General features: G+C 34.9%; 2 protein-coding genes across 2 annotated transcripts; both read left to right on the top strand.

Moving 5' to 3' along the window:
* Positions 1 to 1,127: 1,127 nt before the first annotated feature.
* Positions 1,128 to 4,081, top strand: LOC129279254 (uncharacterized). The gene is made up of 2 exons (XM_064111017.1): positions 1,128 to 2,515; positions 3,808 to 4,081. The coding sequence occupies exons 1-2, from the start codon at positions 1,128 to 1,130 to the stop codon at positions 4,079 to 4,081; spliced, it is 1,662 nt and encodes a 553-aa protein (XP_063967087.1).
* A 10,679-nt stretch (positions 4,082 to 14,760) lies between these two features.
* LOC129279144 (uncharacterized) lies at positions 14,761 to 25,686 on the top strand. Its single transcript, XM_064111405.1, has 2 exons — positions 14,761 to 15,083; positions 20,603 to 25,686. Exon 2 carries the CDS (start codon positions 20,635 to 20,637, stop codon positions 22,309 to 22,311), a length of 1,677 nt encoding a protein of 558 aa, XP_063967475.1. The 5' UTR covers positions 14,761 to 15,083; positions 20,603 to 20,634; the 3' UTR covers positions 22,312 to 25,686.

The raw sequence follows: 25,686 nt of genomic DNA, 5'->3' as shown, positions 1-25,686 counted from the left end.
TGAAATAATTCTAGAGATGTCTGAAATAAACTTTTGTTTACATTCAGCTAGGTCCTTAGATCCAGCTAGCACAAAAAACGAGTAAATGCTTGTGCTTAACTAGGGTTAAAAATTCGATTTGGGTGGCAAAGTTGTTAAAAAATATCTAAATATATCTTTTTATTTCAATTCGCTAAAACGAAAAAGGAAATGTATGAGAAATGTACCACACGGTCAGTTTGTTTTTGCCTCTTTTTCCTTGACATAGCGTCAAAATGAGCATTTCTGCGCGAACCAATTTCTGCGAGCTTTACAAAAATGGACAGTGTTCACTCAAGTGTATTTTTACTTACATTCGATAGATGAGACCCAAACCCAGGAATACATGCGAAAAAAAGTATCACCATGTTGTATATTTTTCAATTCCCAGGACTTTTTCGAAGAGTAAACTTTTTATTTATACGCACTGTATATGAAATGAATAATGGCGTATTGATTGTATTGTAGGCGTCTATTTATTATTGGATTACCAGGTAAAAAATTAAGAAGAGAAAAATCTGCCTACCTTTCAAGACCTATTGGCCTATCATAAATATAGAGAAAACACATTCAAAGAAATATTCTAGGATTTCATATTAAGAACGTTGTTTCCTGTTTAAACCGCTGAGAAAGGAATACACTTTCCAGATTTCATTGATTACGACATAATCTCCCAAGAATGTTGAATGAAACCCTTAAAACATATGAAACAGTGATATTATATCTACACTGTTTAAGGCATCATTTAGTCATTCTTTACAGCGTACTAAATTAATATGGAGTTTCGCAATATTCAAGGTGCCTACCAGGGGAATTTGCGTGTATGCATGTACTTACAAAAATAAACAACACAATATACACATTATACACACATACACCACAAGAACACAATATACCGTAGAAAGTAACTATAGACCTGTATGACATTTAACATAAACCTACATGATTAACGACACGCCAGAAGTCAAATATGCTACAAATTACACAAACATAATTATGTCGGCTTTTTTTATTAGAAATAAACCTCCAGTGTTCTTTCTCGCTGTAATATAACTAACTTGTTTATACATTCTAAAGGTCTGGTAAGGGCTACATTGTCTGTCTTCGTCATGGCGTCGAAGTTTCCAACAAAAGAGGATAAGGACAAGCTTCGTACAAGAAAAGGTCATGACATGACATGGTCATGTGACAACCTCCAACATGGTGAGCCAATCACATTTTATTGTAAGCAACACAAAATTCCTATATGTCATAAATGTGCGACCAAAGATCACCAGAAACCATGTGAGCTAGACGACATCGGGGATATCATTATAGAAAGGCGAGGAATTCTGGAGGAGAAACAGCCCTTGATAGAGGAAACGAAATTACTACTTCAGGAGATCCAATCTAAAATAGATACCGTTTCTACTATCTCAAGTAAACATCTTCAGACTATCAACGACAATCTGCAAGAGACATCCGACGACAAGTTAAAGAATGTGAAAGAAAGGGAAGTAAACTTGATTAGGGTGATTAACGAGGAGGCGGACGAGGAAATACGGGAAATAAATGAGAAGAGAGAAAAACGCATCAAGGATTGCAACATCGATATCGAAAAGGAACAAATTACCATCAAAGCGAGAGAAACAAGACTTTTATCAGATACAAAGACAATCAGTGACGAAGTTACTAAGAAGATTAACGATCTAACTAATAAGATTCAGCATGCGCTTAACACTATGAAGAATATTGAATCAACCATCACACGTATAAACCAACAAGATGAAACATTGGTGAATGAAGCTCCTCAAGTACTTGCATCTATTGATGAAAATTTAAGTTTGAATGCTCATCAAGATGTTAGCGTCTGTCTTGACCGAGTGCAGGATAAAGTTGATAAAGTTAAGTTTGTAGAGGGAGAAGTAGAAGGAGAATACTATTGTAGAATTGATTGGTATATCGGTAAATGGGAACTTGTCAAGTCAATTAATATTCCATCGGGTGTAGATATGCCGCGCGTGCGTGGTTTGATCAGTGATGATGAGATATGTGTGGAAGACATAGATAATCATGACATGTATATTACATGCATCAGCACTGAACACACACAGAAAGTCATTGATGGAGTTAGTAACATGGACATTACGTCATGTGCCTCCATAAACAGAAACGTAATAGTATGTGGGAAGTGGAGATGGGGTTGCACGGGTGATAGGCTGGATGGATTCATCACTCTCTATGACAGACAATGGAAGATGATTAGAGACATCAGCATACCAAGGAATGAAGGAGGTAATATTGTGTATGTTGATGTTGACAGGGATGGGATGATCCTCGCTGCTCAGTCAGGTCAGTCTAACACCTACGTCATAAACCCTGATGATGGCAAGGTTGTACACACTGTCACGATGCAGGGTAAGGAGGTGTTTGGTGAAATACAAGCCTTGTCATCAGGTGATATCGTTGTCAATACAAATTCCAATGAATTCTCTCTCATCTCACGATCAGGAGAAGAGAACCCAGAAGGAAAAACCAGTAAGACCAGTGAGAATTTTTACTGGTTTCCAGTAAAATTTTACTGGTTTCCAGTATATTTTTACTTGGCCAGTTGAATTTTTACTGGACCAGTAAAAATCAACTGGAGACCAGTTCAAACAATTGCATTCCAGTTGAAGCAATTAGTAATACCAGTTAAATTGTTTTTCATCAAACTGGTGTTTCTGGTCCAATAAATGGTTTCCAGTAGATTTTTACTGGTTTCCAGTATATGTTTACTGGACCAGTTGATTTTTAACTGGACCAGTAAAAATCAACTGGAGACAATTGCGATCCAGTTGAAGCAAAACTGGTGTTACTGGTCTAATAAATAATGACTTTATTTCAAGTCAGATAATTTGACGAACTATGGAAAATGAATCTTGCAATTCAGAGAAAGTTATTATCGTTATCATTGTTATCATCATTGCATTCTTCTTATAATTATCATAATTATTATGATCATTGTTGTTATCATTCTTATTACTGTTATCATTGTTATCGATATTGTAATTATTATTATTAATATTATCATAATTATCAAGTATTAACATTATCATTAAAATAATTATTTCCTTCAATTATGATTAAGATCAAAGCAAGATATATTCCTCTGATATAGTCAACTGGTCTAAAGTAATTCATTGTTTGACATTGAACTGGTCAAGACCAGTAATACCAGTAATTCTGATGATGCTGATCACGTGGTTTACCTCATTTGCATATTTCCTATTTTAAAACGAAAATTCAGGATTTAGAATGGAATATCCTTGCAATGGCACTCATTTTTGTTTAAAAACTTTCCAAATAAGTGTGTGAACTAATTCACAATGAAAAAGTTTAATTTCATATATCACATTTAAAATAACAGCAGAAAGATTAATTTACTAACCATCTTTTCCATCACGTTTCACTGACCATGGTATATAACAAACCAAATTCATGTAATAAATTGATCCAGTAAGACCAGTACGAGGACCAGTTCAACCAGTTCGAGGACAAGTTCGACCAGTTTCGAGGACCAGTCGGACCAGTAGAAAATACCAGTAAAGACCAGTGAGACCAGTAACAACCACCTGCAACAACCACCAAAAACAAGACCAGTATAAATTCCAGTAATTCAAGACCAGTTTAATTTTTAACTGGACCAGTAAATTTTTAACTGGACCAGTATGACCAGTTAGACCAGTAAACCAATGTTCCAATTTCCAGAGTTACCAGTTAAAATTCTACTGGTCTAACTGGTCCAGTGGAACTGGTTTTTCCTTCTGGGAAGGCTGTCATACACTGTGATGAGTGGAGGGAATTAGAATATTGCGTTGACAAACTGACAGACACACTCTACATCACTTACCGAGTCGCGGGTAAAACCTGCGCAGTTGATCAGGTATCAGGTGATGGTATCATCCAGGCAAAGAGGATCGTGGAATACGTGGAAACAGATCGCTTTCTCTACTTCAGCCCTTGTCTTGTTACTCCTTCTGGTAACCTTGTAGTCTGTGATGGAGAGAAGCTTATTCTTTACAAGAAGAAATTTAGTTTGTAGATAATCAAGACACTCAACAAACGATAATTGATTTAAAAGATAATCATGAACCTTTTCATTTGTCACTTTCATCGATCGGTGTTTGTTTTTTATTTGCTTTCCAAAAAGTGAGGATGGATATAAACCTATTTATTTTCGATTTTGCCATCATTCCTCCGTCGAGAATTAAGTTTTAATAAATGCCCTTATATTCAATAAAAGCCCCTACATTAGATATGGGCCTAATTTTCCTGTAAACCGAATGCTAGCCCGCCTCCCCCCCCCCCCTCCCGAAACATAACGCTTAGCCTTTGATCATACACAATAAGTGATGCAATCAATAGTAGAAGTCAGCCCTTAGATCAATTGATAAGCTTCAGCTGCCCCGTTGCCTACTGGGATCAGGTGATCTCTGACTTCCTGTTAAAAGCCCATAGTATGTGATATATAGAATCATTTAAGTAGTACATAGTTCATTATCTTTTAATTTATTGTGTGAAACTGATCCTGATCTAAGGTCTACAATTATTGCCTGCTGGTTAAATCTTATTTAACAAGTGATTATTACCTCGATCCTTTTTTTATAGATAAAATAGCAGACAACAACTGCACGAGTAAGAATCGAAGTACTACTTCATTGTCAACTAACAGGGAATATGTTCTGTCAAATTGTAATTCCAAGCAATATCGATATTACCCAGTATATTCTAAGTTAAAATGTGTTAACTTCAGTACAATTTAGACCAATTAAGAGTTAAATACTGAACACTTTTGGACCTAACGTCAGTCTTCTACACAGTTGATCACGATGTATGTTCTCCTTTCCAGGCTAAAAACACTAGGTCCTTTTCAAACTCTGCGCCAACGTCTGTAGAATTCTCGTCCAGCTTCCCTTCCTTCTACCTCCAATATCACATTGTTCGGATCCTAATTAAAGACTTATCTCATGAAAAAAAAACATATTCAACATAGTTCCATTTACAATGACCTTAAAATATATGTATATTTTTGGCTATATGATATTTCTAATTCACTTTTGTTTGTATATTTCAGTTTCTCAACATTGTAAAGCGCGATGTGAGACTAAGTTATTGTTTTAAAATTATTACTTACCGCACACAGTATATATGGTAAAAAAATGGTACGTGTGACAACGGAGATGGCTATATGATATTTCTAATTCACTTTTGTTTGTATATTTCAGTTTCTCAACATTGTAAAGCGCGATGTGAGACTAAGTTATTGTTTTAAAATTATTACTTACCGCACACAGTATATATGGTAAAAAAATGGTACGTGTGACAACGGAGATGGACGGAAGTAAATTTGATACCCACACTATACAAAATATCAAAATTTGAACGAATGAGGGATTTAAAACATCAAGAAAAACTGATAATACCAACTAGAGAGGATAGAAAAGAAAGAATAGAGGAACAGTAATAGGCAAATAAAGAAGAAGAAGAGAGAGAACGCGATGTGGTCCGTAATGCATTTAATGATAATCTTCTTCATTTCTTAACACATGTAATCCAAACGAAGGCTAATATCATAGTGTTCAGAATTGCAATCCTTCTTGATACAAGAATGTTAAAAAATGAAATCTTGTAACATGTTTCCTACTTTCTTCTCTTGCATTCATATCCTCAGGTTGTCATTAATTGATCCAAAGTTTTATCATGATTGGTGAATTAGAACATGACAAGGCGTAATTCAGAAACAAAATCAATACACAACTTTTATTGTGAAATTTATTATTTTAATTAAAAAAAAAGAATTTATGGCAGCATGTTCACTCGACAAAATCGACCAGTTTGTTACTTCATGGATAATTTTGGTCAAATGACCTTTCATTTTTTTTTCATTATGATGGGCAGATTTCAAAGCAAGATATTACGTAAGCATGCCTTACATAGCAGGATGAAGAAATAGAATTTTATGATATTGTATATTTGTACAATCGAATGAATTTCCATATTTACTTAATTCTTATTGCTTTGCTTTTTCTCAAATTGCTTAATATAAATTATTTATTCAACTTCCTATAGGGGATCCACGCTCTACAAGCAATGCTTTTTAGTGGATCCCCTCATTTCCATATACGCTTTTTTTGCTATTTCATATACAAGCCTTTGTTGTATAATTATGCTAAGTTAAAATGATTTTGTACTCGTACTTTGATTTGTATCTGTATTTAATTTATATTTGTTATGGAAATGAAATAAACTTCTTGAATATTGAATCTTGAAAAAATAGACCAGGTGACTAGAATAGCACATCAATGAACACTCTATGAAGGTATTTGTTGCGTTTCTACTTTGAGTGCATATTAGAGCATGTGGTACAATGTACTTGGCAAACTGTGAAATACCGGTCATTCGTGGACGCATTGTTTTTTGTGGATGTAAATGAAAAATACATTTCAAAAGAATATATGAATAATCAAGACATCAAATTTGGTGCTTATCTCATTTAAATTTGAAACCAGCATGTCACTTTCGTACCAATGACCTTCCTCTGATCATGCGCAGAATCTTCCGATCATGCGCAGAGTGGAACTACGATCTGGCTTATTGAAGGCAATCTTCTGAGTACCAATGCTTCTTACTTTAGTGCTATGATTAAATATCTTCCTCTCTCTCTTCAAATTAAATAGGATTCAGAAATCACGTGATATACATTGTACACATTGTATTATAGTTTGCATGACACATTTCGTTAGCACACATGTAACCATGTTATCATTTCTCTGTAAATGTTTAATTAAGTTGTGTATAGTACTGCAATGCAAAAACATTTTATTATGGTTATAATGAATATATTATGTGATAATCATAATCATGTTATCAAATATTCCTATCGCGCTTAATGTAACAGTCATCAGCAGTGGGTGTATATCTTCATTTTCGTTGGGGGTTTTGTAAAATGTGCTTCGAGCTATTCATTGCCTGTTATTGTAATCATACATTTTTTAAATAAATCAATGAACCCCCAGCTTTGTATGCTTGCTTTTTTCAAAAGTTTTATACTCGAGCTCCTTCTCATTTGCAAGCTCACAGCTATTCAAAATTTTCTAAATGAAAATAGATATGTATCTATGCATGTAATCTGATGAAATTATCATTATAATAATGTTCGTGTTGTAGATAATAGCATGGTTGTATTATACATGTTGGTTTTTAAGGATTTATATCACAAGATGAGTAGAAAATGTAAAGTTATTTTCCAAACTTTGTATCGTTAAGTCACTTAAACAAATTGTTTCTCTATACTTTGTGCAAAATATATTACAACTTACTCTTGCTTGAATAGCAAAAGAAAAAAAAAGACAAAAACAAAACCAAAACAATACAAATGTTCGTTGATCTATAGATTTTAAACAAGATAAACAAAGTAAAACCTGTGAACTTGAGAGCAGAAAATAGGCATGTCAATTACCTGACACGAAAATTAGTGATAAACGCGAAAGATTTTTCAATCATTTAATAGTTCCATGTATATTGTTATTATCTAAATACCAGCTATCAACCAATCTGACTAATGTTTGATAAATTTATTTGATGGAAAGTGTAACAAGGTGAAATCTGTAAACAAGTTGAATGTGTCGGTCTTACGGTGATGGGGAATGTGAGATTTTTAATTATGTATACGGAATACTGATCGGATCGGTATTTGAGTATTTTTTCAGCATAAAGCACATTAAATTAAATGAGCAACTTATATATCAACACGCTTTTATTTGTAGTTCTAATAATTCTTATATACAAATAATCAAAATTCGAACTTGAAATAAGTAGAATGATGTTGAAAGATTGAATACGAAGATGGAATAAGCGGAGAAGAAGATGAAGAGGAAGAGAAAGAAGGAGGGGAGACGGAGGATGGGAAGGAGGAGGAGAAGGAGAAGAAGAAAAAAAGATGAAGAAGAGAAGGAGAATAAGAACAAGTAGAAGAAGAAGATGAAGAAGAAGAGAAGAAGGAGAAGAAGAAAATGAGAATTAGCATAAAAGGATGAAGAAGGAGGAAGGGGAAAAATAATAAGATGACGAAGAAGTTTAAGATGAAAAAAATGAGTAGAGGGAGGGGAGAAGGAGAATAAGAATAAAACTAGATGGTGAGAAAGAAAGGAGCAAGGAGAGAAGAAGTAGAAAGAGAAGGAGAAGGAAATTGAAGCGAAATTGAACACATGGGGTACAGGATATACAATGCTGAAAAGAAAACAAGTTCCTTCAATGTGTCTCACAGTGCGTTCACATTGTGTTCAACACTGTATTCATAGTTTGTTCCACAGTGTGTTCACAGGGAAACATTGTGTAATCATCTTCAACACAATCAAATATTCAATTTTCCACACTGCGAACACGCTGTGAGCAAAATATGAATTTACTCTGGACACACTGCTGATGCATCGTGACACACTGTGCATACACTATGGACAAACTGTGTACACAGTGCAGACCCACAATGAATGCACTGTGGATTAAGTGTGACACACTGTGCATACACTGTGGACAAACTGAACACAGCGCGGACCTACAATGACTACACTGTTGATGAACTATGACACACTGTGAATACACTGTGGACAAACTGTGTACACAGTGCAGACCCACACTGAATGCACTGTGGATTAACTGTGAACACACTGTGAATACACTGTGGACACAGTGTAGACCCACATTGACTACACTATTGATGAACTATGACTCACTGTGAATACACTTGGTGATTTCAAGTACGGTGTTCGTTGTTGGTGTTGAGAACTTGAAAGGACTGCTGAACCGAGCTCCAACACCGAACTGGGTTCAGAGGAGTGATACTGATCGCGTTATGGATAGCCTATGACGTCGCGCCTCTGCGCTGCGTTGCTGGTCATTTCAACTTTACGCGAGAAATTATCGACGACGAAAGTGAAATCGGGGAGAAATTGCAACAAAATCTTATCGTTTAGAATGCAAAGTTTAGATCGCCGCAAGAGTCAGAAAGCGTAAATATTATTTTTCATTAAAATGTATAAAACTCTAATGATTTGCGCTCATCACAATTGTAAACGATAATTTTACGGGGATGTTTCATCGTGTTTATCGCCTGTTCGTGAGCTACTGTTCTTCAAAGTCAACATCGATCTTGAAATCACGATTTTCCCAATCCATGGGGGTTGGTGTTGCTGAATGGGGAAATTGTACGTAGATCATCAACACCAGCCGCAGTGCTGGGTTCAGCAGACGACATTCAACACCAGCCTTCAACACGAACTGCCGGAAAGGCGTCATATATTCCATCACCAGCCTGATTTCAAGTACGGTGTTCTGGTGTTGTCACAACACCAACACTTGATTTCAACACCGTACTTGAAATCACCCAATGTGGGCAAACTGTGTACACAGTGCAGACCCAAAATGAATGCACTGTGGATTAACTGTGAACACACTGTGAAAACAGTGCAGACACACTTTGAACAGACAGCACACTGTGAATACACTACCCAATACTGTGTTTTATTCAGGAGGGAAGTAAAACAAGGGGGCAAAGAGAGAGACAAAGAGAGATAGAGAAAAGGCGGAGAAGAGGGAAAGGAAGAGAGAAAGAGGAGAGGTAGTAAGAGAAAAAGAAAAGAGGGGAGGTTTTCCACAAGTTATAATTTCCAGTGAATGATAAAAGATTTTTCTCCAGGGTGTGGCCTCATCGGTAATAGTTTAAGTTATGAATTCCTTTAATATCAAAACATAAATGAAGCCTTAATTTTAGTACCTCGATTTGTCTTGATAAAATTATAAGGCCTATCATCATCATCATCATCACCATCATCACAATCACAATCATCACCATCGTCATCATCATCATTACCCTGGGCGAGGACACAACAATAGATCCCCCATGAAGAAAGGAAAATCCTCTGCTCCGCCACCCTTGATTATTATTACCATCATCATCATCATCATTATCATCACCATCTTCATCAAAATCATCAACACAATCTAAAATCACCAAATGCAAGGTAAACATTTTTATATTCAAAACTTGTATTTATTAGGGAATATATGAATTTCATTCAAGAATCATTAGTATAATATACAAATTCTATCTCTTTAAAAATATTAGTTTGTTTGGGATCAAGAAATTGCTTTCGCTCTCTTCACAATGGAGTTAATAACTCCTCCTTATATGGTACATCTTTCCCCTGGTACAAAGCACTAATAACGATGATAATAATAATAATAACAATAATGATAATAATGATAATAATAATAATTAATAGTAATAGTAATGATAATCATAATCATAATAATGATAATAATCATCAATTTTAATGTAGCACTTCATATAAAGTTCATACTTTATGAATTAAATGGAACTCTATCTCTTTGTGAAACAGAACAGTATTAGGGTATGACAATATTCATGATATAATGAGGTAATTTTTTTAGGTCTTGGTTATTTACTAATCATATTTTAAACTATGTATTAGGGTATGAAATATAACAAGATAAATTTAAATTGTCCTAAGATGTCAATTGTATTCCGTTGTGTAAACTTAATTGTATGAACTTTTGTTACCATCTTCTAATAACCTAGTCATAAGAGAATGATACAAAAGTTAATAAATATATATCTTACACTATTTTTTTCAGTTTACAGGTCATGCACAATAATCTGGGAAATACTAGGAAAATAAAGACTGGTTTACTCTTCATTAGTAAAATATAAAACCAACAATATGCATGAATAATGGACCTAACAGTAAACCCTTTTTCTTCATAACAACGTCCTATAATATATTCAACCTTTACAAATAATACAAGACATGACTCAACAGATATTATGATTCATCCAGCAATCTTAAAACACGAGACAGTCTTGAATCTTTTACTTGAAATGGTGAAAATTGAAAAATCTCACAGGTGATGAACTTCCCGGCCCGGGCAACCAACTGACGCTACAGTCTACTGACTTGGCTGCAAGTCGCTTGACAAGACGTACCCGGTGTTTAATAATAATAATAATATGTCCATTTATATAGAGCAGTTACTATGTGCATATACTCAACTGCGCTTTGATACTTGGTATCATATTATTACCCCGGCTGTAGCTAAGCCGCCATATTGATAGGCACTAAAGCGTTCAAGGAATAAATCATACCGGGTACCCATTCACCTCACCTGGGTCGAGTGCAGCACCATTTGGATAAATTTCTTGATGAAGGAAGTTACGCCATGGCTGGGATTCGAACCCACGACCCTCTGTTTCAAAGTCCGAAGACTAATTCGCTGGGCGACAATGCTCCACATTGCCTGATGATGTCAACAGTTGTTACCGAAACGTTTTTCAACTTAACTACTTTTCACCATTTCTAATAAAATAGACAAAAATTAACTAATCAGACAAGACATAGTTTATAATTTACAAGAATTTCTTAATGACTTTATATTATAGTTACACCTTTTTTAAACCAAACACAAAACGCAAAAAGTGACTTTGCACCTTTTCCAAATATCCAAACTTTTCAACTACCCATATTTTAGGAAAAGTTATTTCACAGGCATTTTGCTGTTCTCGTTATGATTGGCTTACTATTTGGTGATTACAAAATTTGGTAAAGTTGTACTGTAAGAATGAGCATATATTAAAGACAAAAATGTCACTTTTCAGAAGCCACAAGACGCACATTTGGGATTTGCGATCATAAATATAAACATGCTTGTTGGGGCTGTGTAATCAAATGCTGTCATCTATCGTATGACACACTGGTACTTGGTTTTGTCAACAAATTCAAGAGTGATTGGAATCTATCGCATATCTATATTGGATGTGCCCAGATGTGGAAAACAGGTTTCATGAAATAAGGCCCTGTGCAGCCTGATGGAAGAGGGCGCTGTTTCTGAAGGTAGATGGAAACCGCTCATGAGATTATATCCAGAGACCCGTATTCTGAACTCATCGGCCTGCTTTCTGAAGTCGGGTTTAACTTAAACTCAGGTTTAAAGTTGTGGTTTAAGTATGGGAAGCCAAAAGTATCAATTTTTTTTATTAAGTTGTATGTTTCTTATGTATCTGTGCTCTCTTCTGATTCATCGATGGTGAAGACAATCATCTATTTATACTTCCTACACAATTATGAATGATTTGAGAGCCGAATGAGCTGAAGTTTGATATCTCTACTGTTACTGAGTATGTAACTATTGGCTGTCCATACTTAAACTACAACTTTAAACCTGATTTTAAGTTAAACCCGACTTCAGAATATGGGCCATCCAATCTCAACTCTAGTCTAAGGTTTTTCTTTAACTATGGGTAGTCAAATGTGACACAACTATCTAAGAATATTGCAGACCTGCCAACATTTGAAAACGAAAAAAAAGGAGTCCAAATCGCACGGCACAATTTTTTTCTGCTGGATGTCAGGTGTGTCTCCTTCCCTTTTTTAAACTAAGGCATGTTAAGGATTCTTATATTTTAACAATTGAGGAATTTCAAGAACTAGCACTAAAAAACTATATTACTCTTACACCTTTACACACACATCCATACTCCACCACACAAATACATATATGGGCTGATTTATTTTTTATATCAAATAAATGGAAAAACAGATTTCTCCTCTTTTTGGTTGCTAAAACTTCTTAACCCCAAATAGACTGGGCTATTTCGACGCCTAAGAGACTGAGAGGGGGAGGGGGGCTGATTCAGCCCCCTTATGATCTCGACGTTCGATCGTGCGATCGCGACGTAAATTGGCACGCGCGTTCCCCATGGAATTATTTACAAAACTATAATATCAAATTTGGGCGAAAAATATCCTTGCTCATTAATTATACTAATTTATGCGTAAAATCATAAGTTTGCTCTAGTTAACAAAATAGCGCCCCTAAAATGCAAATTTTTGTTTCACATACTCTTTATAGGCATCTGATCAATTTTTTTTAAATGTCAACATCACATTAATTTGTTTTTGTATTTTATTATATTCTAAATTTCTTTTTTTTCAATGGAATGTGTCAGAAACTTTATTTTGACCATAAAAAGATACAATTGAGTGATTTTAAGCAGTAAAAGGAAAAATAATTATACATTTTATGAATTTCGGATAAAGACACTATTTGCATTGGATTTGTAAACAAATTCATGTTTTTGAGCAATTTTGGGTCTGCATGCACTTACGAAATGCTGCGAAATGCTGCGGAACCGCGTACCCAAGGGTCACAATTTTGGTCTCAAAAGTTGCGCGAGACTTGAAAGTAAGAAGTCAGCGAGTGACGCGGTCAACAGATTTAGTGCGGCGGATTTATCAAGAAAAATGTCGGGGGGGGGGGCTGAATCAGCCACCCAGTCTTCTTAGGGTTAAAAACGGGCAACTCTTGGGAAAAATGAGTAGTTGACAGGCCTGACATTGGTTGAAATTATCAGCAATAAACAAAAGATGAAGTGTACACAACATTTTGACATTTTTAACTTCTCATTATCTTAGCACAGATTTGAACTAATGGTGTAAGTTAAGCTGGGCCCCGTCTTACAAAGAGTTGCGATTGATCCGATCGATCGCGACTATGGACGGCCAGCAATGTCAACATCTATTATGCATGTTTGTTCAAAATATTTTCTAGGTATGATGTATATACATGTCCATGGGCATTCATCGTTGTCTTGAAAATTCACTGTGCTTCTCTTTGTTTGCAAAGGACATTGTGCACACGTCCTGTAGAAAATTTTATGACACTGATGGCTTTCCCTTGAGTTATGATTGATTGGATCAATCGTAACTCTTTGTAACACGGGGCCCTGGACTTCGGAATACAGGTCAGGATGAAATATGAGAGACGAAGTATGGAAAGTAAAACGTAACGTTACTTCATGAGAAAGAGACCATGGAATAGCTTGGAGAGGTCCACTTCTGAGTAGGCGTTAGCAGCGAGTCGTTGATCAATGACCTGCTTCAGTGTTTGATATGCAGACCTCACAGAAGCTTGCTCTTGACTTCTTGATTTAGCTGCATTTCAAAAAGACAAAGACAAAAGGGTTGAGAGAAATATCAAAGACAAATCTAAAGCTGGAAATGTCTTTAACAATTCCATATACTTGCATCATAGACATCACCATATGTGATCGTCTACCCCCAAACCACCAATAGGTCGCCAGGTAAGGTTCTCTGTAAATCGCCAAAATAGTAATTAAGTGTCCACCCCCCCCCCCCCCAAAAAAAAAGAAGCTTTTCTTTTTTGAAAGAGGAAATCTTCTTCATACTGTAAAAGAATTGAAGTCGTGGAGTTGAATAAAAGGAAAGATACGATAGTGGAGTTCTCCTCTTTTGGAATATAAAGACCATCAGCCTTACACCAGGAACCCGGAACAACACCTTTCCTCTGAACTACCTTGAGAACACACCACAAGAACTTCCTCAAACTCAACAATTCGTTGAGTTGATTTGCACTGCCATATACCTTTTCATTCGAGTCCCGCTTTTGTTCCGTGAGTCGTGTTCGTAGCAACGCGGCGTGACGTCACTTTTGTTGAAACCCCTAGCAATTACTGTCTGAAGGCAAGAAAGGGTTCAAGCACAAGCAAAGGGTTATGTATACGAAATAATTGCTAAGGCATGATCTTTTGCTTGGCTAGTAACTGCTTGTGCTTGAAGCAATTTCTTGCAAGCTATTACTATTTTTTTGCATCTGACGGGTTAGATTCTATTTACCTTTGTTCTCTCAGTCTCTTTACCCCACTCCTCTTTTTTATATCATGTTGAGAGACAAACATTAAAATCAACGTTCTAAATAATTTACAGCCAAAAGTACAAAGTCCATATTATCAAAATTTTGCATAAGAAAAACATTTTTTAGTGAATAGATTTATCATGAATACAAAAAGCAGTCTCCTTTACCAGTCATCCATAATCGTATCACGCAGTCAGTGCATTGCACCGTGGCGTTTGTGAAGTAGTGCACAGGACACACCCGTTTGGCTTTAACGCAAGAAACACAACCTGTAGCTTCCTTCAATTGTCTTTAGATCTACATGTAGGAGTTCAACGGTAAGTATCTTAATCACTTTAAAGCAGCACTTATTCTGGAAGAAGTAAGAAACAAGTTGTTTCTTTCTTCTTAAGAAGGAGAAGAAGTAGAATTTTATCAGATTATTTAGTAATATGGCAACGTAATGAGCAAGTATACGGAGGGGGGGGGGGGTGGAACATTCAAAGAAATTTACATTTTAATTTCCCAGGTCAATCCTATTAAGTATTAAAATATAGTATATATACATGATATATATATAGTAGTATAGATATATGTAGTATATCAAGTATTAAAGATATGAAGTGAATAAAGAAAAAAAATTCAGAACAGGAATTGATAGACCTAACATGGGGCGCGCAACGGTTTTGAAAGTGTTGGCCGGACCGGGGGGGGGGGGGGCTTGTCATGCAAAACATCACAATCAGATGGTCAATTTTATGTTTTTGTACACGTTTTTAAGATATGTGTGTGTATATATATTTACATATATTGTATGTATATGAATGTGTCACATGGGAACAACCAAATAAACACAATACTCACATCAGCCATGCCTTTCAATCATATTCTTTAGTTTTAAAGCATACTATGCTTTATCTCTCTCCAAATAACAATATTCTTCCAACAATTCCCCCACTGCATATTAAACCATATAACTGCCGCTAAGGTTCTGCACAAAACAGATCCTGGTTTGACCTGATCATGACCTCTCTAAATCTACTCCTTATCCAATACTAACACATTTACTTATTATCCAAATAACTTTAAACACATCATTCTGAACCATTTCCTTATCTGCTTAAGTAAGACGCACTCGCTCTACGATACTTAACAAAAAATATGCGCCTATAATTGTTCTCAAAATCCAATCACGCTCATTGTCTCAATTCCATACGTCACCAGTCTTTGATGAGTAGTTCATACTTCGAAGAAGAATCAATGCTTTAAATCGACAAAGTCTGAGTCCTGTTGTCGCCCACCTCGCTAAACAGCACTCCATCGGCGTCCAAGTCATGTACGTCGAAGTTAAGGAAGGGAAGGGGGTGCATCCTGCCCCTGACTACGTGCCATCTAAAATCAAATAACGGCCAAAAAAACCCTCTCTACTATATGGTTCAGATTCTATGAATAGTAATTCATAATTAAAGCACTAAAGCATCATACTAAGTAATTACTAAATAATTCAGAATCTATGACATCCTTCCATATTCCATTTAAAGTCCAATGACTCCCCTATAAATATGCAATCCGTCTTGAAATGCTGACATATATGAGTTTTATAAAAGTTCAAACAAAAGGATAAAAATCAAACAATTCTATTATAGGGTTTACTCACATACTTTATAAGTAGGCCATAAAGAAACATCCATTTACTATAATAAAGTATCCTTTATCATAAGTCAGTATTGTTTCTTTCACATAGATTATTTCTTTTACTTTCTAAACATACAAAAGCTCATAAGTCAACTCACCGGTGGTGCTGGATTAACTACGTGGATACAGAATCGATAAAATACCCTGTCAAAACAGGTTCTTCTCCTGTTCTCAAACTTGGAGAATTAGAAGACTAAACAAGAAATTATTGATGAAATTAAATAAACAAAATCTCCTGAGGATCCATGCCCAGGCTTGGCATGTCCTCCTCTAACTGGCTGGGTGTGTCTGCCCCAAGTGTACTTTTCTACATGTTCAGTACAAGGAACATGTCCAAACACAACACAAAAGCCTATCCTGGGCTGAATAATATAAGGCATGCAGCTCAATAAACTCTTGCATTAAAGATTCTATAGACTAGACCCTTTCACACTAAGAAATTAAAACTCTTTTAGCAAATCTACTCACAGACATTTCAATGACCTCTGGCCTATTAGGACCTCTTTCACATTAGAAAATTAATTCTCAATGTCATCACTAATCTCATCACTATTCTCATTTAATCATCTTTCTCTATCATTCACCACAATTCACCACCAATGGCACAAAAGGCACGTTCTTACATTCTCTATTTTACCTCTCTCTTGATCTGTATTATTTATACAGATACACACAAGTAAATGCAATTCTTAATCCACTGTGACAGAATGTAAGAAATATATATATATAAAGCACATGAATGTTAATTGGTAAATTATGCTATTTACATAAATGTCACTGCATAAAAAGGAAAATCATTGTCAAAAATGAATTCCTCGTAATAGAAAACCATAGAAGATCTGTATTATTTATGTTTTTAGGCTTTCTAGTTTACAAAATTGCAAAGAAATCTTGATATTGCACACTTGTGCTAATTAGCGTTTTATATGGTAATTATGGTGATTATGAGTAATACATTGATTAAAAAGGAAGGTTAATGTCAATGAATTCCTCGTCAGAGAAAAACCTAGAAGAGCTGCATTTTTCATGTTTTATGCTTTCTACATGATTATGATATAACACAGAAATCCTTGTTTATAACATACTTATGTTAATTAATTATACTAATTATGCAGATTACGACAGAAAATTGCTTAAAATGGAAAGCCATTATCATAAATTAATTTTGTGTCATATTAAACTTTAGAATTAGGTCTAACGGTGATATCATTGGAGATCCTGAAAATATAGCTAATGTTTTTAATGATTATTTTTCATCTATAGGAATTAACCTAGCTAGAGACATCCCCCTTCAACAAAACATTTTTATGATTATCTAGGTACACCTAATTCTAGTTCAATATTTTTCACTCCCGTAGTCAAAAAAGATATTACTGATATTGTATCTAATTTGAATAATAAAAAAAGTCCTGGTTATGATGATGTCAATAACTTCATTTTAAAAGGTATAATATCTGAAATTGTTGATCCTTTGACATATATTTTTAACCTTTCTCTAACCTCTGGTCAAGTCCCTGATCACATGAAAATTGCCAAAGTCATTCCATTGTACAAAAAGGGTGACAAGTTAAGTATCAGTAACTATCGCCCAATTTCTTTATTATCGTCCTTGTCCAAAATTTTAGAAAAAGTGGTTTATAGCAAAACAATTGATTTTTTAAAATCTCACAATATTTTTTCTAACTTTCAGTTTGGATTTAGAGAAAAACATAACACAGAACATGCATTATTGAATTTCGTTGATAAAGTGGCCCACGCTTTTGATAATTGCTCACATCTAGTCGGCATTTTTCTGGACTTCCCCAAGGCCTTCGACACCATTAACCATGATATTTTATTACATAAACTTTCTCATTATGGGGTGCGCGGGAAGGCCTTGGAGTGGTTCAGAAGTTACTTGTCTGATAGACGTCAATTTGTATCTTTGAATGGTCATGCATCCAACATGCAATCTGTTTTGGAGTCCCGCAAGGCAGTTTGTTAAGCCCGTTATTATTTATCATCTATATTAATGACTTTTGTAAATCATCTGATGTCCTTTCGTTTATACTCTTTGCAGACGATTCCAATATATTTTTTCCCATAAAAATCCATATACCTTAGTAAATACTATTAATAATGAACTTTTAAAAGTCACAGAATGGATAAGATCCAACAAATTGTCTCTTAATCTACTTAAAACTATATGCTATTTAGCAATTCCATTGATACACTTCCGATGGACATTGTTTTAGATGACACTAATTTAGAAAGTGTCACATTCATAAAATTTCTCGGTGTTACCGTTGATAATAGGCTTTCCTGGAAATACCACATAGATTGTACTTGTAAGATTATTTCGCGAAATATTGGCATTATCAATAAATTGAAATATCATTTTTCGTCGTCATCACTGTTAATGCTATTTTCTTCTTTGATCCTACCTTACTTGAATTGTGGGATACTTGCCTGGGGCAGCACACACCAAACCATTTTAGATAGACTGTTATTACTGCAAAAGAAGTCCTTTCGTATTATTCATAATTCAGCTTTTCGTTCACACACTGACCCACTATTTTTTGACAGCAAATTGCTGAAGATAAGCGACCTATACTTATTTCATTTAGGGCAATTTATGTTTAAATTTAACAAAAATATCCTTCCACGTGTATTTGATTCTATGTTTCCTCTTAATCGGTCTTTTCATTATTACCCTACGAGGCAATCTAACGAATTTCATTTACCCCGTTTTAGAACTTTATTGGCAAAGAGTACATTTATGTTCGATGGCCCTAGTTTTTGGAACGCCCTCGACAATAACATAAAAAACAGCCCTTCCATACATTATTTTAAAAGAAAACTGAAAAACTTCTTACTTAAATCCTACCGAGGTCTTCATTACTAATTCCCGCTCGTTACCACCCCCTCTCAGATATCTAGTTATTTTTATTAGTCTTTTTAATCTTGTTTTATTCTCTAATTTCGGTCGCAATTCGTCCTGTTTCTATTTAAGTTTACTTCTCCTTTTGTCGTCCTGTTCTTGTTTTTTTTTTCTTCGTGGTATTTTACTCTTTATTAGTTTTGTCTTGTTCTGTGTGTTATCTTGTTCTTTTTAATCTATTCAGTAAGTCTCCGTAGGCAAATAGCAACCATTGCGTCTCTCCCCCCTCTTTCTTTCTCTCTCTCCTCTTTTCTCTTCTTTGAGGGAGGTTCACATTATACAAGCTTTGATTTTGAGTGAATCTCCTATTTCCACAGATACCTTTTTTTTCTATTTGAATTATATTTTATAATTTGTCTACGAAATGCACCACATTTTGTATCTATCTTTATATGTTAATTATCATGAATGTTTCTGACTATGATTATAATGATAATGATTAGTATCGCAAATATTTGTTACAATGTATGAAAATGATTTGTATCAATATTTATATTATTTCTGCAGGAAATAAAAATCTGAATCTGAATAGCTGTATTATTCATGTTTTCAGGTTTTGTGGATATAAAATGACAAATAAAATATATATTGCACATGTATGTTATGCTAATTATGCTAATTGCGTAAATGTGACTGCATAAAAAAGGAAATCATTGTCATAACTTAATTCCTCTTCGTAGAAACCCATAGAAGAGCTGTTTTGGTGTTCTCAGTCATGTTCATTTACCAAAGGGTTTATAATATTACTTCTGCTGAAAAGCTCATTTTGCTAATTGCTTTAATTACAATGTCTTCTTTTCTTGAAAATAAAAATGGTCATGAATGAATTCCTCATTACAGGAACCCTTAAAAAAGGGAATTTTTTGTTTTCAGTAAGAATAACAACATATTACATGTATAATTACATGATTATGCTAATAAAAAAATGTCAAAGGATGCCAGTGTGTCAATCAAGCTAAATTTACGTCAAATCCCATTTGGAACTCAAATCAACAAAAAAACAAATTTTCCAGGTAGAGAAGGTTTCTACTGGACTATATACTTGTACAAAAAAAATAAACATAATCTTCTAGTAAATGATTCACGATAGAATAAAATACTTTAATCAATACTCCTGATGGCAAATATGCTATAAATTGTGCAAACATTATCCCCATGTTTCATTATCCATATTGGTCCAAAGCTTCTTTCTGGCGTTGAATATTAAAAGTTAACTTGCTTATGTTTTCTTGTTTTCTAAAGGTCTGGTCAAGGCGACATTCTCTGTCCTCGCCATGGCGTCTAAGTTCCTAACAAAGGAGAAAGGAAATGCGAAGCTTCATACAAGAAAAGGTCATGACATGACATGGTCATGTGACAAGCATGGTGAGCCAATCACATTTTATTGTAAACAACACAAAATTCCTATCTGTCATAAATGTGGGACCAAAGCTCACCAGAAACCATGCGAGCTAGACGACATCGAGGATGTCATCTTTGAAAGGCGGGGAAATCTGGAGGAGAAACAGCCCTTGATAGAGGAAACGAAATTACTACTTCAGAAGGTCGAATCTAAAATAAATGCCGTTTCTTCTTCTTCAAGGAAGCATCTTCAGACAGTCAACGATAAACTACAAGAGACATTCAAAGACAAGTTAAAGGATGTGAAAGAAAGGGAAGTAAACTTGATTAGGGTGATTAACGAGGAGGCGGATGAAGAAATCCGGAAAATAAACGAGAAGAGAGAAAAACGCATCAAGGATTGCAACATCGATATCGAAAAGGAACAAACTACCATCAAAGAGAGAGAAACAAAACTTTTAGCAGATACAAAGACAATCAGCGACGTAGTTACTAAGAAGATTAACGATCTTACTAATAAGAATCAGCATGCGCTTAACATTATGAAGAATATTGAATCAACCATCACACGTATAAACCAACATGATGAAACATTGGTGAATGAAGCTCCTCAAGTACTTGCTTCTATTGATGAAAACTTAAGTTTGAACGTTCATCAAGATGTTAGTGTCTGTCTTGACCGAGTGCAGAATAAAGTTGATAAAGTTAAGTTTGTAGAGGGGGAAGTAGGAGGAGAATACTATTGTAGAATCGATTGGTATATCGGTAAATGGGAACTTGTCAAGTCAATACACATTCCATCGTTTGTTGATAAACCGTGGGTGTATGGTTTGATCAGTGATGATGAGATATGTGTGGAAGACGGAAAGAATGACATGTATATTACATGCATCAGCACTGAACACACACAGAAAGTCATTGATGGAGTCAGTAACATGCACTTTACGTCATGTGCCCCCATAGACAGTAACGTAATAGTATGTGGGAAGCGGAAATGGGATTCGAAGGGTGACAGGTTGGATGGAGCATGGACCTACATGGATGAAGACATCACTCTCTATGACAGACAATGGAAGATGATTAGAGACATCAGCATATCAAGGAATGAAGGCGGTAATAGTGTGTATGTTGATGTCGACAGGGATGGAATGATCCTCGCTGCTCAGACCTACCAGTCTAGTATATACGTCATAAACCCTGATGATGGTAAGATTGTTAACACTATTACGATGCAGGGTAAGAAGGTGCTTGGTGAGGTACAAGCCTTGTCATCAGGTGATATCGTTGTGCAGACAGGTCTGAACAAATACACTGTCATCTCACGATCAGGAGAAGAAAAGGTTGTCATACACTGTGATGAGTGGGTGGAATCAAAATGTCGAGTTGACAAACTGACAGACACACTCTACATCACTTACCGAGTCGCGGGTAAAACCTACGCAGTTGATCAGGTGTCACGTGATGGTATCATCATGGCAAGGAGGATCGTGGAATACGTGGAATCAGATCGCCCTTTCTGCTTTAGCCCTTGTCTTGTTACTCCTTCTGGTAACCTTGTAGTCTGTGATAGACGCAAGCTTCTTCTTTACAAGAAGAAATTTAGTTTGTAGATAATCAAGACACTCAACAAATGATAATTGATTTAAAAGGAAATTGTAGACCTTTCCATTTGTTACTTTCATCTGTGTTTGTTTTTTATTTGCTTTCCCAAAAGGGAGGATGGATATAAACCTATTTATGTCCGATTTTGCCATCATTCCTCCGTCGAGATTTAAGTTTTAATGAATGCCCTTTTATTCAATAAAAGCCCCTATATTAGATATGGGTCTAATTTTCCTGTAAACTGAATGCTAGCCCGCCTTCCCCCCTCCCGAAACATAACGCTTAGCCTTTCATCATGGTGATGATTTTTACAGTTGATCATACACAATAAGTAATGCAATCAATAGTAGAAGTCAGCCCTTAGATCAATTATTGATAAGCTTCGTGTCAAGCTGCCCTGTTGCCTACTGGGATCAGGTGATCTCTGACTTCCTGTTCAAAACCCATAGTATGTGATATATAAAATCATTTAAGTAGTAAATAGTTCATTATCTTTTAATTTATTGTGTGAAACTGATCCTGATCGTAGGCAACCAATTGCCTGCTGGTTAAATCTTTTTTTGGCGTCATTCTCTTACCATGTCATTATTACCTCGATCTTTTTAGAAAAGATAGCACAACAACTGCAGGAGGAAAAATGGAAGACAACATTTAAATTTACTTCGAAAAAACTTTGATTAAAAATAGCACAGTTTGGTCTTGTGTTTCGTATTGGTCGGATCATGTGGGTTCGTTGCCTCATTGACCCCTAGCAGGGAAAATATTCTGTCAAATTGTAATTCCAAGCAATATCGCTATTACCCAGTATATTCTAAGTCAAAATGTGTTGATATCAGTACAATTTAGACCAATTAAGAGTTAAATACTGAACACTTTTGGACCTAACATCAGTCTTCTACACAGTTGATCAAGATGTTCTCCTTTCTAGGCAAAAAACACTAGGTCCTTTTCAAACTCTGCGCCAACGTCTGTAGAATATTCGTCCAGCTTCCCTTCCTTCTACCTCCAATATCACATTGTTCGGATCCTAATTAAAGACTTATCTCATGAAAAAAAAAATATTCAACATAGTTCCATTTACAATGACCTTAAAATATATGTATATTTTTGGTTATATGATATTTCTAATTCACCTTTGTTTGTATATTTCAATTTCTCAACATTGTAAAGCGCGATGTGAGACTAAGTTATTTTTTAAAATTATTACTTACCGCACACAGTATGTATGGTAAAAAAAATGGTATGTGTGACAACGGAGATGGACGGAAGTCAATTTGATATCCACTCTATACAAAATATCAAAAGTTGAACGAATGAGGGATTTTAAACATCAAGAAAAACTGATGATACCAACGAGAGAGGATAGAAAAGAAAGCATAGAGGAACAGTAATAGGCAAATAAAGAAGAAGAGAGAGAACGCGATGTGGTCCGTAATGCATTTAATGAAAATCTTCTTCATTTCGTAAGACACGTGTAAACCAAACGAAGGCTAATATCATAGTGTTCAGAATTGCAATCCTTCTTCATACGAGAATGCTAAAAAAGATGAAATCTTGTAACCTGTTTCCTACTTTCTTCTCTTGCATTCATATCTTCAGGTTGGCATTAACTGAATCAAAGTTTTATCATGATTGGTGAATTAGAACATGACAAGGCGTAATCCAGAAACAAAAGCAATACACAACTGTTATTGTGAAATGTATTCTTTTGATTTAAAAAAAGACTTTATGGCAGTATGTACACTCGACAAGATCGACCAGTTCGTAGTTACTTCATGGATAATTTTGGTCAAATTACCTTTCATTTTTTCATTATGATGGGCAGATTTCAAAGCAGATTTCAAGATATTACGTAAGCATGCCTTATATACATGTAGCAGGATGAAGAAATAGAATAGACCAGGTGACTAGAATAGCATATCAACGAAACTCTATTAAGGTGTTTGTTGCATTTCTACTTCGAGTGCATTTTAGAGCATGTGGTACAATAATTTGGCAAACTGAAATATACCAGCCATTCGTGGACGCATTGTTTTTTATGTAAATGAAAAATACAAAGAATATATAAATAATCAAGACATCAAAGTTGGTGCTTATCTCATTTAAATTTGAAACCAGCATGTCACTTTCGTACCAATGACCTTCCTCTGATCATGCGCAGAATCTTCCGATCATGCGCAGAGTGGAACCACGATCTGGCTTATTGAAGACAATCTTCTGATTACCAATGCTTCACACTGTAGTGCTATGATTAAATACCTTCCTCTCTCTCTTCAAATTAAATAGGATTCATGAATCACTTGCTATACATTGTACATATTGTATTATAGTATGCATGACACATTTCGTTAGCAAACACGTAACCATGTTATCATTTCTCTGTAAATGTTTAATTAAGTTGTGTATAATACTGCAATGCAAAAATATTTTATTATGGTTATAATGAATATATTATGTGATAATCATAATTATGTTATCAAAGACTCATATCGCGCTTATTGTAACAGTCATCAGCAATGTATAACTTCGTTTTTGTTGGGGGGAGGGTTGTAAAAAGTGCTTCGAGTTATTCATTGCCTATTATTTTAAGCATACATTTTTAAAAAATAATTCACTGAACCCCCAGCTTTGTATGCTTGTTTTTTTTTTCATTTTTTTTTACTCGATCTTCTTCTCATTTGTAAGCTCACAGATTTTTAAAAAATTCTCCATGAATATAAATATGTATCTATGCATGTAACCAGATAAAATCATCGTTATAATGTTCATGTTGTAGGTAATAGCATGATTGTATTTTACATTTTGGTTTTAGGGATTTATATCACAAGATGAGTCGAAAATGTAATGTGATTTTCCAAACTTTGTATCGGTAGGTCTTTAAAAAAAATTGTTTCTCTATACTTTGTGCAAAATATGTAACTACGTACTCCAGTTTGATTAGCAAAACAAAAACAAAAACGAAACAGCACAAATATTGGCCGATCTGTAGATTTTAAACAAGAAGGAAATACTTAAAACTTGTATACTTGAGAGCAGAAAACAGTCATTTGAATGTCCGAAGGTGGAAAAAATATATTTTGATCATCTGACACGAAAGTAGTGATAAACGCGAAATATTTCTCAGTCATTCACTAGTTTTATGCATATTGTTATTATCCAAATAACAGCTGACTAAATCAACCAATGTGACTAATTTTTTTTCAATATAATTATTTGAGGGAAAGTGTAACAAGATGTAATCTGTAACAAGTTGAATGTGTTAGTCTTACGGTGATGGGGATTGTGAGATTTTAAAATATGTATACGGAATAATTGATCGGATGTGTAATTGAGTATTTTTCAGCATAAAGCATATTAAATTAAATGAGCAACTTATATATCAA

This window comes from Lytechinus pictus, chromosome 16 (genome assembly GCF_037042905.1).
Source record: "Lytechinus pictus isolate F3 Inbred chromosome 16, Lp3.0, whole genome shotgun sequence".
Lineage (NCBI taxonomy): Eukaryota > Metazoa > Echinodermata > Echinoidea > Temnopleuroida > Toxopneustidae > Lytechinus > Lytechinus pictus.
The sequence above is the reverse complement of the archived record's forward strand: the minus strand, read 5'-3'. Positions and strand labels throughout refer to the sequence as shown.